At 37.6% G+C, this 17,632-nt stretch overlaps 1 protein-coding gene across 1 annotated transcript; it reads left to right on the top strand.

Moving 5' to 3' along the window:
* Positions 1-1,238: 1,238 nt before the first annotated feature.
* Positions 1,239-17,629, top strand: lck (LCK proto-oncogene, Src family tyrosine kinase). The gene is made up of 13 exons (XM_079852800.1): positions 1,239-1,532; positions 3,830-3,933; positions 5,767-5,830; positions 5,918-6,008; positions 6,175-6,276; positions 6,779-6,882; positions 7,236-7,385; positions 7,529-7,681; positions 10,244-10,423; positions 14,269-14,345; positions 16,842-16,995; positions 17,139-17,270; positions 17,358-17,629. Exons 2-13 carry the CDS (start codon positions 3,835-3,837, stop codon positions 17,561-17,563), a joined length of 1,512 nt encoding a protein of 503 aa, XP_079708926.1. The 5' UTR covers positions 1,239-1,532; positions 3,830-3,834; the 3' UTR covers positions 17,564-17,629.
* Positions 17,630-17,632: the final 3 nt, after the last annotated feature.

Here is a 17,632-nt window from a genome sequence, read left to right as displayed (position 1 = left end):
TTTTTGTGTTAAAACACATCAAATATTTTGAATATTTAAAATGTTCCACAGATCTCCTAGAACCCCAGTTTGAAAAGTTTTGGTATGGATTCACAATCTCAAATCATCAAATGAACATTTGCTCTCACAAGAGATGTAACTGTGAATATGTAACTGTCTGTTAAGATGATCTGCCCCACTCAACATCCCCCCTCCTTCAAACCCCCCTCTTCTCAACCACAAGACCGTCAAAGAATGGAAAAACAATTGTTTCAGTCTTTTACTCAAATTGAGAACCAAAAACTAAACAAGAAATCCAGGATTCGACGTACTGTTGCAAAACTGACCCCACATGTGGTTCATTTTTTTAGGGATTCTCATTGAGCAACAGGCCAATATATGATTAATTTATTCACTGTATAACATTCCCACCCCCCAACCACAATGAAACTCATATATTTTGCTGTGATCAGTGGACTGCACCACATGAAGAACCTGGTCAAACGTTTCAGTTGAATGACATAAATCAAAATACATAGAAATGGCAGAGGAGGCTTGGGCGTCAGTGTCTAAATTAAGATGAGTGTTCCTGCAGTCGAAAAGTTAAGAATGTACCTCATTTCCTTTGAATGTTTGGGCTGCGACTTCCTGCAAATGCATGCACTATCTGCAGCCTGATGCCACAACAAAAGTGTGCGGTCTGCTCGAAGAAAGAGCAAGAAACAGAGAGAGAGACACCGAACGGGTTTAAGAGACAGATAATGAAGAGAGACATGAGATGGGTTAGCATCGTCTCCAAGAAGCTGATTGAAAAAAAATTGACTTTACCTCAAAATTAGCCATTTGCATATTAGTTTATTGCATACCTGTTGCAAATTGCATATTAGGCCTACTCTGTAACAGAGCAAATGATGTTTGATTCAAAGTGAATCAGAGGCTTGATTTTTTTTTTGTGCAAATGGGCACAAATGCTGCATAGAATAGCAATGTACGTAACACTTTTAAGCATGAGTATTCAAATGTTACGTTTTGCGGCTCTATTTAGTACAAGTACAAGCCAAAAACCCATGAGTGCCGTTAACATTTCCACTCTTTGACATAATGGCGCTACAAAACCAGGTGACAAGTGGAGTCCTGACCCAGAATCCTTCACTCCAATGACACCAGCTGCTCAGAGTAGTGTGCACCTGCTTAAAAAAATGTTAAATATCAGCTCAAACACCTCAACGACAGGAAGCTCTATCATCAGCTTGCTCTGCACCACTGTGGTGTGTGTGCGTGTGTGTGTGAGAGCAAGAGTGATGCTTTCACAAATTATGTGCCTTTGTTAAGGTGGGAAGTCAAACTCTGACGTGACTTACACAACTTGACACTTTAGCAGCACATGTCATCGAAACACACCGAAGATTTACAGATCTCGTTGTTTTGTTCGTAATCTTGGTTAAAATGCTCTGTGGAAAAATGTGTTCTTCATAAAATATAAAGCTAAAGACATGGCAATGCCTGCTGAACTGGCCCATCACTGATATCAGCATCTTCTGTCAACAGAAAAGGTGAGTTTTACTAGCGGGTTGCTACTTTTTCTTCACTTAAATCGAGGCCCAGATGAATTTGAATGAGTATGGTTATCAGACCGGTAGGCTACTCTCGGGCAGTCTACTTTAAATCATTGAATGATTTATTGGATGAGACTTTTTTCAAGGTAAACCTAAAGCCTGAGACAGTCTGAGATAGATAGGGCAGATTATACTTTTTTAAAAATTATTTTATAAGGCTTAAAATATAAGAAAAAAATAATATTTGCTAATATATTTGATATTTTATTTTCTCAAAAAATGCAGCAGAACACTCTGAAGCAGAAAAGTAGATGTGAGTGTGTTCGGATTGAAATAATATCTCTGCACAGTTCAAATAGAAATTTCTAGAACACGTTTGCGCTGTCGGCTGCTTAGCGATTAAAATGTGTTCAATTTGTTATTTCATTTGCAAAGTAATTCATAAAGGAAATATGACACAGTGATAATATAATGTATGTCATCACTGGTTGTGTTGTTTTCGTATTCGACCTAAAGGTCAGTCAAGAACAATCGCATGATTTTACATTTAAATTTTGATTTCATCACTAGGGGTGATTTTGGATGGAGTTTTCACATAATATTAAAACAGTAAAATAGAAAATCTTCAAAGATTAACAATGGTGGAATTTTTTTTTTTTTTTGAAAATGGGATTTTCATAAATGCTGGGGAAGCGATTATAAGAAGGAAAATCCCCGCCTTCCTACTAGGTAAAGGCAGTTACTTTAAATTTTCATTTACAAATTACATTCTTGCCTTATTCCTAATTCAAATCAAACTATCATGATGTATATGTTAAGATCATTTATTCATTTATTTATTTAGGGTAAGTGTCAGTCATAAAATAGTAGCTACACTACATCTTGTGCAGGAGAACCGCTAAAACATTGAGGTAAAATAAAATAACATAAAAAACAACAGCTCTGTATATAATAAAGAAGGCAAAATCCCCCAACATTTTTTGGCTTAACTTTGACTGTTTGGTGTGAACCAGTGAAGTTTATCCCTCATGTCTCGACCTCTTGACCTCTGTTTACTCTCCAGTATAATGCTGAGACAGTGCACAGTGATATGTGAAAAGCTTGTGATTGGGATTCCAGAGGCATTTGATATCTTTGACTTTATTTCAAACCTATAAAAACACTTTATGTAACAGGAGAATCTGGAGGCCTATGAACACAAAATCATTTGTCATCAGCACCCACATGTCGTTTCGTATAGTGTTGTTAGTCCATAAAATAAAGCAAAAACAACATTGGACCCCACTGACTATCCCTTTAAGTGATTAGGGACGCCTATGTCATACAAACTATTTACTATGTTTGGTTCTTCATAAAGCAATCTGAACCCAAAACATTTGACCTAGCTGTGCATCTCTCGAGACTCATTTGCACTGATACTGGTCGGGTCAGCTACAGGCCGGAGGTCAGCGGAAAGTCTTGTCTCTGTTTAGATTTGGGCTGTTCTCTCAAACAGTCCCAGGAGCTCACAGTGTTCAGTTTGACCCAGAGGGTTGAGCTTTTCCTGACCCAACAACAGTTTCTCACGGGTCCAAAGCCCACAGAGACATACACATTGTGTTAGCACATGAACTCTGATTATTTGTCTGTTTAATGGAAATGAAAATGCTTTTGGGCTTGTGTGTTTACATATGGATAAACTACATCGCTGCAGTCTTACAAACACTTATGTACATGGATTTTTAAATGAATGTTCTATATTCGTAATGCAAAACACATAATGTTCAAGACAAGTGAAAAATACACCCAAATCGTTCACTAAGAAAACTGCCTGAAACTTATGTGTCTGAGTTGGAAAAAGGGTCTAGAATTTATTAAGAGGATTAACCTCCTTTACAGATCTGGTCCAGAACTTTGTGTTAAAACAGACAGCTTAACCCACGGACACAAAGAAACGGTAAAATATATAAACCGAATGTTTTTGGCTCTTTTTTTTTCTGATAAAACAATACACTCTCCATTAATTCCCTCTTTGTTTTAAAGTGAGCAGTCCTACACATTATTTAATGTAACTACAGTAATTAAACTCAAAGAGAAAGCATGCCAACAAATAAAAAATATACACACAATAAATTTCAAAACATCTATTTATTACTCATTTGTTTATTTAGCCACTACCCTGATTTTGTTTGCCAGAAGCTAGATCGATGCACTTATTGCATTTACGAATGTATATCCATGAATTTATTTAGGCTATATTACAGTCAGAATTATGATAGTTGTCATCTTCATCTTCTGTTTTCTCTCATTTTTAGTAAATATGGGGAACTGTGGCTCTTTTGATCCTGATGACGAATTCTCCTACCATCCAGATGAATGGTGTGATCAATGTAACTGTCCAAAGCCTCCAGCCAGTCAGGTACGTCTGTGTCTGCTAAAGAGAATATTATGGCACAGTTAACTACAATACTTCTTTTTTTCTTTTCACATGCAATTTATATCAATAACCACTAAGTTAGATTATAATTTGGGTTAAACAGACGCTCGCGAAAAGAAATTGTAACCATAGCAACTCTTGGCTCTAGGATCCGTTTCAAAGTGGAAGGGGAAAAGTATCGGCAGGTACAGCGGCAAAGCCTACAGTGCTTTCCTTGTTTTCCACAATATTATAGATTTACACGTCACAAAAACACTACATTAAAAATTATATTTGCCATCATCTCCCATTCACCGCTATAGAAGTTTACACAAAATGGTGATTTCCGCTTCTGAGAACCTCGGAAATGTAAGAAGGGTCTATTCAGTGGTTTGTTATCTAAACCTATGTAAGATCGTTTACGGTTAGCAAGCTGTGCTAGTGTCGTTACAAGATATTTAGCTTGAAGAACCAAGATCTCTGGACCCCACAAAAATTCCGGTAGGAATCCCCATGGAAGTCATTGAATAATTCACACACTGAGCATTAGAAAAAAATTTCTCCAATTGATATATTGTTTCGGAATTGTAAGACTGTTAAGAGCAGGCAGGTTGTAATGTGAGACAGTGACAGAAGTCACAAAATATGTAGGGAGACGAGAGAGAAAGGAAGTGGTGGAGCCGTTCTCTAAAGACATGCATTACAAATTTCTGTGGTTTATAACATAAGGCAAAACACAACAATGTCTCACAAAGTGCTACACAAAGCATTTTTGAAAAATGCCTTTAGCTGAAACTGAAATTAAATATGTGTCTTTTCAGAGGAACTTTCGATATGAAACGGCAAGATGTTTAATTTAGTTGAGTCAAAAAAAATTGGAAAAAGATTTATGATACTGACAAACGACGACCTTTGGTTTGAGAAGGGAAGAAGATGAAAGTCCTAAATGTGTAAGCAAGGCCTACAGACTAACAATCTCAGTAGATCTTCTAAACATGGTTAAATATGGTTGACCACTGACCCCACACTCTTAAAACTGGTGTGATAAAAATAACACAACCCGAGTTATTTGTGTCTAGGGCAGCACATTTTGTTTTACTTTTAACTCAAGCAATTTGTCAGGGGATATCTTAATCTGAAATTGCCTGATGTTTAATTTAGTGTAATTAAAAAATGTGGATAATTACTTATTTCATTTAACTTTCTGATTAAATTAGGCTCGAATACACATTCTTTGTGGCTAAAACACTTAATTAAAAATATTAATTAATTGCATCTGTTCCTTCTGTGGTCTGTCTGCGATGATGTGACTCTTTGTTTAGATGGGTCAACCCATTCAGGGTTACATAATTTGAGGGAAATGTGCCTTTGTGTTGGTTATCAATTGGAGACTAAAACTTCTAGCTATAAATCTGAGACACATTTCCTCGTGATTTGTTTTTAGATATTAAAGAGAACAACACATGTTGTTATTGCATAATGAGAATGACGGAATGTTTACTTTTACTGTGGTAGTTGTTTCATAGGCTGTGAGAGAAGTAAATAAGAACAGCTCCACCCTGTTTAAAGGGAAGTGGCTTTGTTTGGTTTATGACATTATTAAATTATTAACATTGATGAAAGGATCCAGATATTGAGGTTTTGATATCATAAAGAGCTCATTAGGGAAATTGCTAATCATAATCAAATAACTAAAACTGCTATCCCTCACACAAATATTAAATAAGCTTTTAAAAAAAATGACTGAGGGATAGCAGTTTTAGTATTTAGTTTTAGCAGTTAATATTAATATTATTATTATTTTTGACATTGTGCTCTGTTCTCTCTCTCACACAGAACTTTGATCCTCTGATTCCGTATCCATCCCAGTACACGCCTCCACCATCATCTCCTCTTCCAGGTGAGATGATACATTAAACACCTGTCCTACATTTTTCTCTTTAATGTGTGTTTCAGATAGCTCACTCTTGTCATCTTTGTATTCCAGAAAACATAGTGGTAGCCGTATACAAATATGAGCCATGCCACAGTGACGACCTTGGGTTTGAGAAAGGGGAGAAGATGAAAATCCTAAATGCGTAAGCAAAGCCTATGTTAAAACAGACTGACACTCTGTGCCAAATTATCTAACATTGTTGACTTCTGGGTTTTTGAGAAGTTGAAATGAAGTAAATGTTTCCCTGTTTAAATTTTTATGTGCTTTAAAACACTGTCCTGGTATGTGTATATGTGTGTTTCTTATAGCGATGATCCTGAATGGTACATGGCAGAGTCTCTGTTTACCGGGCAGAAGGGATACATACCACAGAATTTTGTAGCAAAACTGAACAGTATTGAGACAGAACCGTAAGTATTTTAACATTCAATTGCATTCGGAGCGCACACATGTATACCCAAACAAATCCACAAATATTCATGTATACCCAAACATATCCACACAATCACAATTAAATGTATGCAGATCAGCTGCTGTGGGTTTTGAAAAAAAAAAGATCAAATCAGCTTCCCCCACAATGAGATTTGGGAAATGACGTCCAAAACTGTGGCTGAAAGGTGATTCATTCAGGGTATCCCTTGTCGCTTATGACAGATGATTTACGGGGTGTCAGTAATGGAAAGAGAAGAAAAAAAATACTCCCACAATTCACACAAGTTTCTGAGCATCACTATGCTAAACCACTCCAGTACTTGCTGATGCCACATTTCTGCGTATGTTCAGCGTCTCTCTTCTGAGCGTGGGTGAATTCTGAGAGAAACGCCCCAACAATTTAAACTCAAAATAAATGATCCAAATGAGATACTTAATGAGCCAAAGCCCTAATAAAATGACAATAATGTTGTGTTGCAGGTGGTTCTTTAAAAATCTCTCAAGGAACGACGCCATGAGGCAATTACTGGCCCCTGGTAACACGCAGGGCTCCTTCCTCATCAGAGAGAGTGAGACCAACCCAGGTGTGAAACAACGCATTGCTTCTCACACAACAACAAAAACAAACACAAAAGCATGAGGCCACATCAGACAGTCCCATAGTCCCGGTGCCAAGACACATGACTTGGGGGGGAGAGGGGGTTACTATATTTAAAAAAAAAAATCTAAATTCAAGTAAATAAAATAATAATATTTAAATAAGTTATTGTCTCAGGAAACCTTTTAGGATAATTCAAGGGTGAATTTTAGAACATTTTCTACATGTCATTAACTGTAAAATGCCTCCAGTCTAGAAATTCTCAATGTTGTGAAAGTAGATGTGTGACTGTATGTGCACTTGGCAGCCTCTGATTGTCTTCTTGTTCTGGTGCCTCAGGTAGTTTTTCCCTATCTGTGCGAGACCTTGACCAAACACAGGGCGACATCATCAAGCACTACAGAATCCGCAACCTGGACGCAGGCGGATTCTACATCACCACCAAGATCTCCTTCACTTCCCTCTCAGAGCTGGTCAAACATTATTCACGTATGTTTGGGTGTTCATATGTGCCTTAGACAAATCGCTTGTCAGGTTATTTATAAAAGACGGAAGACAAGAACAGTTCGATCAGGCTGTTTATAAGAGATCAAATGTAGTGTTTGAGATTTTTTTTATCTTTCTCTGCGCAGGAGAGGCTGATGGACTATGCACCCGCCTGGTGAAACCGTGTCAGACCCGAGCCCCTCAGAAGCCCTGGTGGCAGGATGAGTGGGAAGTTCCCCGTGAGTCTCTCAATCTAGAGCGCAGGCTGGGGCAGGGGCAGTTTGGAGAAGTATGGATGGGTAAGAAGCTTTTTACTTCCTATTTCTCAACAACTGAATTGAGTATTTTTACAGTGGGGATTAATGGTAATCGATTTAGTTACTTTCTTGATGAATAAACTAGGGCTGTCAAACGATTAATCGCGATTAATCGCATCCAAAATAAAAGTTTGTTTTTACATAATATATGTATGTGTATGGAGTATAATTATTTTCTATATATAAATACACACACATGCATGTATATATTTAAGAAATATTTGCATGTATATACTGTGTATATATATTTATATTATATATAATTTATATTATATATAAATATTTTATATATAAATAACACATTTTTCTTAAATATATATGCATGTGTGTGTATTTATATATAGAAAATAATTATACTCCATACACACACATATATTATGTAAACACAAACTTTTATTTTGGATGCGATTAATCGCGATTAATCGTTTGACAGCCCTAACATAAAGCATATTTTCACATATTTTTATGGACATTGAGACCATGTCAGACCACTTGGAACACCAGTATAAGAATAACCCCCCCACCCCCCAAAAAATGCATTTCAGCATCCAGGTGCCTGGCCAGGTCTGTCTGTGCTTGTCTGGAAATGTTTGTGAGTGTGAGCAAACATTGTGAATTGGACCATCATAAAAGGGTATTGATAAACATGCATCTACAGGCTAAAGAGTATGTGCTGCTCTTTGAGTGTCTCAGCAACCGCCGGGCATATCATAACTGTAAATACAGTAAGCTTGTTGAAACGTTTGACAAATGTTCAGCATTGAAGTCAGTCAGAGCACTGTAAATTGGCAGATTCAGCATTTTGGTCTCACTCATCCTGTGATCTAAGACAATCATACTCATGGGTGTGCTTAAACTCGCTCTTTACACACAACACAACCAACAACAGGCATTCGTAACTCACCTTGAATAACTTTTAAAGATGAATTTTGGGTGAAATGAACACATTTGTGGTAGCTATTGTATTTATCTATCTAGAACAGAGATTCTCAAACGTTTAGACTGTTTTTGTGTTGGACAAAATTCATAGCCCCGCCATATAGGCTAAGATATTTTCCTTATTTCTGATGTAATTATGACAAAGCTGCTTGTTTTCCAAACAGAAACTGGTAGTATTAATATGTTATAATACGTCATAAAACAAAAGTTCTTTTCTTCTCAATTGTGACGTATATCTGAGTGAAATAAACAAGAATAAATGTAGGGCGGGGCTTGATTTTGTCCACTGAGAATTGATTGGTTTGTTGTGGTTTGCTATAGCTGTGATCTCATGAGTGACAAGTTGTCTTGGGGCCAGTTGCTTAAACAGTCACTAAGTTAAGACTGTGTCTGATGAACTAGCAATTAGTTATGGCTAATCAGTCTTTCTTTTCAGATTCAAATTAGACCAATCTATCTTTTAATGTAATTGACCAGTCTTGAAGAAAAAAATGAGAAGACATTTGGTTCTCAGTGGTTCTCAAACAATGGGCCTGATCAGTTGAGAACTGATCTAGACTATTAAGTATATTAATTATGATACACATTTTTGTTAGTTACCAACAGGATTGCTGCAGTTTTGTGATTTCAGTAACATCATCATATACGGCCTACACTCTATATGTTCATATGTCGAGAAGATTTAAATGTGTCCAGTTTTCAAACATAAACAAACTACAGCAGTGAAATCATGCTTGCCTTGTGTTGACCCTAAAAATAGAACTATGGAAGTCACATCAATGCTTGAGTCTTTACCACTTCCTTTCCCTGGTTGCCATAGCAACTGACTTGTTATCATCACTGCCTGTCAGCTCCGTGACCACGAGAGCCCACATCATAGCTGCCATTTTGTTTTGTTTTTTTGCAGTGAATGACTTTCTTTATTCAAATGAAAGAACTGTTCCGTGTAATGGGCCGTTCTGTTCATTAAACCTCAGTTATTTTCGTTGGTGAGATAACATCACACAAATCAAGCCCATAGAAATAAAGTCAACCGGTTATCAAGCAGTCAGACAATGTGAAGCCAAAGGAACTCAGTGAAGGAAAACATTGTGAATTTCTCAGCAAATTCTTTACAAACACCTTTATGCAAAAACACTCTCATGATAAGGAAGTAGCAGTAGTTTTCGCATGGCTAGTTATTTCTAAAATCTTTTATAAGTATGTGATCCAAACAGAAAGATTAAATTCAGACCTTAATGAAATGGTTCGTTTCAAGTAAATCATTCTTGGTGAATGAGCTTCTACATGTTTATTTTTGAGAATCAGATTATTGAGCCTAAAAGGGATAGTTCAAACACACAAAAAATTAAATTCTATCATAATTTACTCACCCTCATGTTCCAAAACAATATGACTGTTCTTCTGTGGAAAACAAAAGAAGAAATTTTGAGATTGTTTTTTGTCCATTTACAATGGAAATCAATGGGCATGGTTGGCAACATTTTTCTTTTGTGTCATACAGGTTTGAAACAACATGAGAAACTTGATGACAGAATTTTCATATGGGTGAACTACCCCTTTAAAATAAAACATAAATCATTTATTCTCTCTCTCCTTTTATAGGGCTGTATAACAACAACCGTCGAGTGGCTATCAAGAGTCTCAAGGCAGGTACCATGTCCATGAGTGCTTTCCTGGCTGAAGCAAACCTGATGAAGACCCTGCAGCACCCTCGACTGGTGCGACTTTTCGCTGTGGTTACACAGGAGCCCATTTATATCATCACAGAGTACATGGAGAACGGTGAGACACACAGATGCACTTACACACTCGTTCAAACAAAGGAGGGGAGAGTTCAATGAAATGACAAATCCTTCATAGTACTAAATGATTCATCCCTGCATTTCACCTGAAAGTTCTTTACAAAACACAGACACTCTCATTGAGTGACTTCCGTTTAAATTTTCAACAGGTTTTCATGATCTAACAAGTCTGAGGAGTATCAGGGCTGCGAGCACTGTCTGAGCGTTGTTTGAGTGTGTTAAAACCCACAGCAGTTCAACAGTTGTGTCCGCTCTACGAAAACAAAGCTTTCTCACGGCTTTGAAGATACTGGCATCTCAAAATGCGTCCCTCACTCACCTGAATGACTCTGTGCAGTATTTTTGTGGGGCAACTTTTTTCGGTCTCTTTCATTGACCGCAGTGTTTTTACATTTACAAACATGTGGTCTGCCTCTTTTTCATATATGGATGAATGCACAGCCAGTGTTGGGGAAAGTTACTTTGAAAAGTAATGCATTACAATATTGTGTTACTACTTTAAAAAGTAACTAATTGCGTTACTTAGTTACTTTTTTTTAGAAAAGTAATGCGTTACGTTACTTTTGCGTAACTTTTTTTCTGTTTTCTGGCTGGGCTTGTTTTTTTATAACAAAAATTGTATATTTTTGGGCAAATGTAACGAATAAATAATAAGCCTCAGGCTGAAGGAAATGTAAATTCATGTGTGTACAGTAGAGGGCGCAGCTCAAGTAAACCTTTCAGCTGTGCTGCCTGTCTGGATAATAGAAGAATAGGATGCAGGAGAAAAAAAGTTTTTCTTATACTTAAAATCTATAGTCATTTTTGGCTAAGGTTTTACCTGATTCATCGAAGGTCTGAAGCAAGTACATTGGCCAATAAATTTAGATTAAATGCATAAAAAATTATGTTTTATTTAACATATTTAGTTATTGGAGGTTCGCATAGTATTCTGCATTACACTGATTGTATTCATTTTGAGGAATACTGAATTTTTTTTGTGCAAATGAGATGAGTAAATGCACGCTCACATTTAGTCTAGAACTACAGTAACCATCATGTTTACACACAACGCCACTGCACCTCAGTTAATTTACCACTTTATTTACAAAATATTAATCTCAAAAGGGCGTTGGACATATTTTGTAAAGAAAGAACTAACCCTTCAATATTTTTATGGGAAACCATGATACATGGGGGATTATTATTTGTAACAATGTAAAAGTTTCAGTCCATTTAATTTGATTCTTGCTAAATAAAATAAAAAATCTTGACCCCAAACCTTTGAACAGTAGCTAGTGTGAATTGTCAAGATTAAGAAGGGACAGGGACCAAAAGTAAAACTTACAGATAATCTCAAAATTACAGTAAAACTCAACCTCTAATCTAAATATTTGGGGGGACATGTCCCCGTCAAGGTGGTAGTTACGGCCCTGATGTTTATTCCTTCATAATGCCAGTCATTGTTCACTAAGCGGTTCTGACGTCTCTCGTAACACTCTTGTAAATAGCATGCATGCAGAGCTTGTGTTTCATATCTGGCATTCCCACCTTGAGTGTTCTATCTAGAACATAAAATGACCCACTTCAGTTCTGTAGAACGCATGTCCAATTCCTTGTGTTTTGTGTCACATCATTCTATTTTAGTTCTCAGAATGTTGTTGTTGTTGTTGTAATACTCAGGTCTGATGCACATTTGAGAAATTCCATTTCTTCAAAACATTTTTAAACAATTTTCTATCCCTGTTACCACTCCTTTCTTCAATATTAGTTCACCCAAAATTGAAAATTCTGTCATCATTCACTTGTTCATAACCAATATGACTTTCTTTCTTCTGTAGAACACCAAAGATGTTTAACAGAATGTTTATGCTGCTTTTTTCTGTTGTCAAGCTCAAAAAAGGCATAAAACCACTTCAAATGAAATGGAAAATGTTGCACAAGTCCTAAGGACTACTTTTATGGGGCTTTTAGAATATTTCTGTCATTTTTGGAGCTTGACAGCCGTTGGTTTCCATTCGCTTTCACTATACTGAAAAGTGCAGCGTGAACCTTCCTCAAAATGTCTCCTTCAGAGAGAAAAATGTGTTCCACTAAAGAAAGAAAACCATGCAGGTTTAAAGCACCATGATGAGCTTTTAAGTATAGTATAGCTTGAGATGCTATAATATTGTTTGGTTCCCTTTTATTTTTGCGATATCTCCTAAGAAACTTTTAATCATGAGAAGCAAATGCACCCTTACAGCAGTTTGTCTCAGAGGAGCTAAAGATCTTTATAACTGTTGCGTTATGTTTCTCTACTAATGCATATTAAAACCCTCATACAAATACAGCATCTCACTGCAACCTACTTAGAACAATGCACTGCACCATCAAAACAGGCCTCACATTGGGTCACAGTTATAGCGTGAATTCCATCACATTAAAAAGAGATGGAGCGAGGCAGAAAGCAGACGGACAGAGAAAGTGAGAGAGCGAGCGAGAGAGAGAGAGGAAAGGGCAGATACAATGTGAGGTATAGAAAGGAAGTCTTTGTTCCATAGGCTAGTATCGGGAATGCTTTCTAATTAAGAGCCAACCCAGAAACTCACTACAACAAATCAGACTCATAAATGGCCACCATGGTCACAGGTGTTCACAGAAAAGACATCCACACCCTATCTTTTCTCTTTTTAACGCAACAATAGCCCCTCGGGTCGTCATCACGAGCGTATTGCGATGCACGTTATTCCATATGTAACCCAGTATGGATTGTTTGTTGGTCTCATTGCCCTAAGAGGATTGTTGAGCCTCCAGAATGTCATATTGACACCGACAGTAACAAAAGACTCTAAGAGGAACAGCCACGGTACTACAACGTCAGCGAGCTGATGGCAGAGCTCGTGAATGCTCCCGCTTTGTGTTCCCTCTTAAAGGAAGCTGATGGAACACTATGCTCAGCTTGTAAACCTCCCAATTCTTTGTTTGGAATCCATGTGATGTGTTTAAAAGTCCAATTGTTGTCTGTTGTTATTTTAAAGAAGAGGTTGATATGCCCCTTTTCCACCCCTCTGTCATTTTAACAATGGAGACAATGACAGAATGATTCAAAAACACTGGAACTTCATCTAAACTTAACCCACGACCTTGAATTTTACACCCTAATGCGATCTGAGATCAAAGGAATGTGTACGGCGCATGATATTAGAGTTCCTAACGGGGCATTTTCCGCTGCACCTTTGTGGGAATTTCCTTCAGGGTCAGTCAGTTCTTCTTTTTCCAACACAGCCTGTCGTCTCAAAAGCAACAACTTTGGCCTTTAACATTAAACGTCTCAGCGACTGATCCAAACTGGCTACACTAATTTCCTGCAGTTGTTATGTTCTAGTTCTTGGATCTAATCTGAGTGCCGTTGTTTGCGCTTCTCGGTAACTTTGAGAAGAGCTTACAGAACGTTTTAAGCACCAAAATAACAGCATTCATCCATCTGCTGTTTCCTTTTGCCTTTGAACTAAAATGACTGATGGCGAGAGCGTGCTTCCGGTAACATTCAGTTGTGGTAAAAGAATGTTTAAAAAAAGGCTGCTGCTGAAGACAAGACAGAAGACTTACGAACTATAAATAAAATGTGTAAAAAAATCTCTAATTTTCTATTCAGACTATTGCAGTGCATGCCGGGAGTGGAAAATACCCTGGTCAATCTCACTAGCGCCAACTAGTGTCTAGGTTTCATAGTTTCAAGCCAATTTAGTTATTCAAGCACATTTAACATTTTATGGTTTACGGTGCAAAGTTACTAAATTCTGTCATAGCTTGTTTTGCTGTATACAAAATATATGTATGTTAAAATGTCGTGTTGACTTTTAGGCAGCCTGGTGGATTTTTTGAAGACTCCAGAAGGATCTAAGTTAACCATCAATGCGCTGATCGACATGTCCGCCCAGGTAGGCTGACCATATCATTTTTGGTGGGGGTGGGGGTGTCAATACTGCGCTCAAAACATCAGGGGTGAGACATTTGTGCCCCACAGGAAACAAACTGTCCCAACTTTCTACTTATTACAAGCTCAAGTCTACATTTCAGACCCTTGTATAGTCAGTTTATCACTCATTCCTCTATTTGAGCGCTGTCTCTAAGCTGGTGACGTCAGCATTACTCAGCTGCTGTTCTGCTTCCTAATCTTATGGTTAACAATGAGCATGACTGTGTGCGCTGGAACAGGTCTAGACTTTTTAATACAACAACTACCCACACCAATCTATAAACCGACTAGATGAACAGACCATATAATGTGTTCACGTATACTGTAGAAAATAAATTATTTCTTACTTTCCATTTACATTCACTGGGCAAACATACAGTTCTTTGACTGTTTGCAGGGAAATATTGTACACAGATTGTGAGGACCTGATTTAGGTCACAGTAATTCTTGACCTAATTAATGACACTCCATGCTTCATTGAGAATATCTAATTACTATGGGAACAGTTCTGGCTGGAACGGTAGTGTAGAATCTGATAGAGTCCATGAACTGACAGGCAGACTGTAATTTTCTTAGTAGAGAGTTTGCGCTTTGGGTTTACTCCTAGAATCGACTGATTGGGTTAAAAATTAGGCTATCAGATGGTCTTGATCACTCATGGTATGAATGTCTTTAATAGTGTCTCATGCGCTCAGTGTGTAAGTGATTGGAGTGTGAAGATGAGAAAACACTGATGTTTTTGAGCAGTGTTGCAGGTCAGAGGTTCACAGGGATCGTGTGACATGGGATAGATGTTAGGAGATGGTCTCTCTCTTTCTTGGTAATGTGAAGAAACGATGGTATCGTTTTTCAAGATATTCAATGAAATTTTGGCGGAGAAAGGCTAAGAGGGAAAGTGAGAGATGGAATGTTTTAAAGCATTAAAAAGAGACGTTTTGCTTTAGGGATCAGCTTAGATGCCGTGTGATATTTTTCAGCTATTCTTCTCCATAAAGTGAATGAGATCATTCAGGGCTTTTAAAAGGTCCTGGCGAAATGACTACTTTAATACTTACATGCCTCTTATCAACACACAGACACAGACATGCCCGCACATTTATGCAAAACTGTCAGGCACTTTCACATTAAACCAACACGTTTTTGACGGTCTGTGTAACACTTCCTTCAACAAGCATGCACATGGTGTCATAGTGCAACATCCTCTATAATTAAATTTGTACGGCGTTGCAACGAAAGCAAAATCACACTACCATCATGCATCATTCACGCATAACGCATCTGCACACACACACACATGATAGTGTCTGGCCACTATCACAGATCACAGTCTAATTTTATGTGAAAGAGTTTTAGAGCATGGCAGGAGCTGATCTGGGAGAACCGTTGTCCTTCCCTCTCATTCTGCGCATCTGGGTCAGAAATAGCAGATCTCTGAGAAGCTCAGCAGCCATCACTGTTCTGAGATCAGTCAAGACTGGAGCTAGCTTAAACATGGGGAAAATAAGAAAGATGATGCATCAGGAAGTATAGCAGCAAACCAACCTTCTGAATGAAACCTATGGGTTTGTGCTGGGTGGAGTGGAGCAGTGGAGGTTAAAAGTCAAATCAAAGGAAGTTAAAGCAAAACCCTCCCTGTTTCAGGAACTGACCTCTGTCTGTCTGTGCAACGTGTGTTATGATCGGAATGAAATACTTGCCTACTGTGTACGGTTTTGTAAAAATAGTATGTGAAACTTTTATGCTACAATTAACTGTTATAGAATGCAATATTGTTGTCACTTGAGCATGTTGTTGCACATTCCATCATTTAATAAAAAAAATAAATAAAAAAGGAATTTAATACTTTTATTCAGCAAGAATGTGTTAAACTGATCAAAAGTGAGAGTAAAGACACTTATAATTTTACAAAAGATTTCCATTTCAAATAAATGCTATTTCTATTGAACGTTGTTCATCAAAGAATCGTGTATCATGGCTGCTATCAAATCAGCTTTGTCATCACAGGAATAAATGACATTTAAAAAACATTAATACAAAAAAAACCCTGTTGTTTTGAATTGTAATATTTAACAGTATTACTGATTTTATTGTATTTTTGTATAAAATTAATGCAGCCTTGGTGAGGGGGGTAATTAAAATAAAATGTGTTTTAGTCATTTGACTGTTTTCTAAAATAATGATTCAAGGAGGAGACATACAATTTTTTTTTTAGCAAATATTAATTGCAGGTTTTTTTTATACTGGAAATAGAAGGTCAAGTAAAGCACAGCGCATTGTGAGATCTAGTGCAGTATTCCCTATTATATACACCAAATGTCGTATGTCATCTTAGTATTTCATGAATACTTTGCATGGTATACATAAACACTGCAGAAATAATTGCATGGTAGTATGCTATTCTAAACATAGCCATAAATCACACACAGCCTTATCATTAACACTTTACTGCTCCCTGCAGGTCGCAGAGGGAATGGCTTACATAGAGCAGAAGAACTATATCCATAGAGACCTGAGAGCTGCCAACATTTTGGTGTCTGATGAGCTCATTTGCAAGATCGCTGACTTTGGCCTCGCCCGCCTCATCGAAAATAACGAATACACTGCCAGAGAGGGTAAGGTAGCATCAGCTGCATCATGCTTTGTTCTGTCAATTTATCTTAGGATTACATCACCACAGAATCTCTGTTTATGCGAGAAAGTCTGGCTGCTAAACTTTAAAAGACACCTAAAAATATGCCTTTTTAAAATCACACAGGTGCAAAGTTTCCTATCAAATGGACTGCACCTGAGGCCATAAACTACGGCACCTTTTCGATCAAATCAGATGTCTGGTCGTTTGGAGTACTGCTGACAGAGATTGTTACTTATGGAAGAATCCCATATCCAGGTAACAAACCAGCTCGATGTGCTTCCTGTTTGACCTCATTTTGCCATATCTCAGAATTTATTTTCACTGTTACTCCTGATATTTCAGGGATGACAAACCCAGAGGTGATCGCAAACCTTGAGAGAGGGTACCGCATGCCTTGCCCCGATAACTGCCCAGAGGCTCTCTATAACGTCATGAAACACTGCTGGACAGAGAGCCCAGACAACCGGCCCACCTTTGAGTACCTGCGCAGTGTTCTAGAGGACTTTTTCACCGCCACAGAGAGACAGTACCAGGAGCAGCCCTGCTGAAAAGATTCATCTTATGAACAGCAGAATTTGAAAAAAAATGACAGCCCATGGGGTCACATTAAAGACTCA

Source organism: Squalius cephalus, assembly GCF_949319135.1.
Source record: "Squalius cephalus genome assembly, chromosome: 20".
In the NCBI taxonomy this organism is placed as follows: domain Eukaryota; kingdom Metazoa; phylum Chordata; class Actinopteri; order Cypriniformes; family Leuciscidae; genus Squalius; species Squalius cephalus.
The sequence above is the reverse complement of the archived record's forward strand: the minus strand, read 5'-3'. Positions and strand labels throughout refer to the sequence as shown.

Bases quoted from the DNA above. Each gene is read 5' to 3' on its own strand.
- lck (XM_079852800.1), top strand. From the start codon at position 3,835: ATGGGGAACTGTGGCTCTTTTGATCCTGATGACGAATTCTCCTACCAT. The intron at 6,883-7,235 runs GTGTGAAACAAC...CTGGTGCCTCAG, and splicing joins AGAGAGTGAGACCAACCCAG to GTAGTTTTTCCCTATCTGTG. The intron at 16,996-17,138 runs GTAAGGTAGCAT...AAAATCACACAG, and splicing joins CGAATACACTGCCAGAGAGG to GTGCAAAGTTTCCTATCAAA.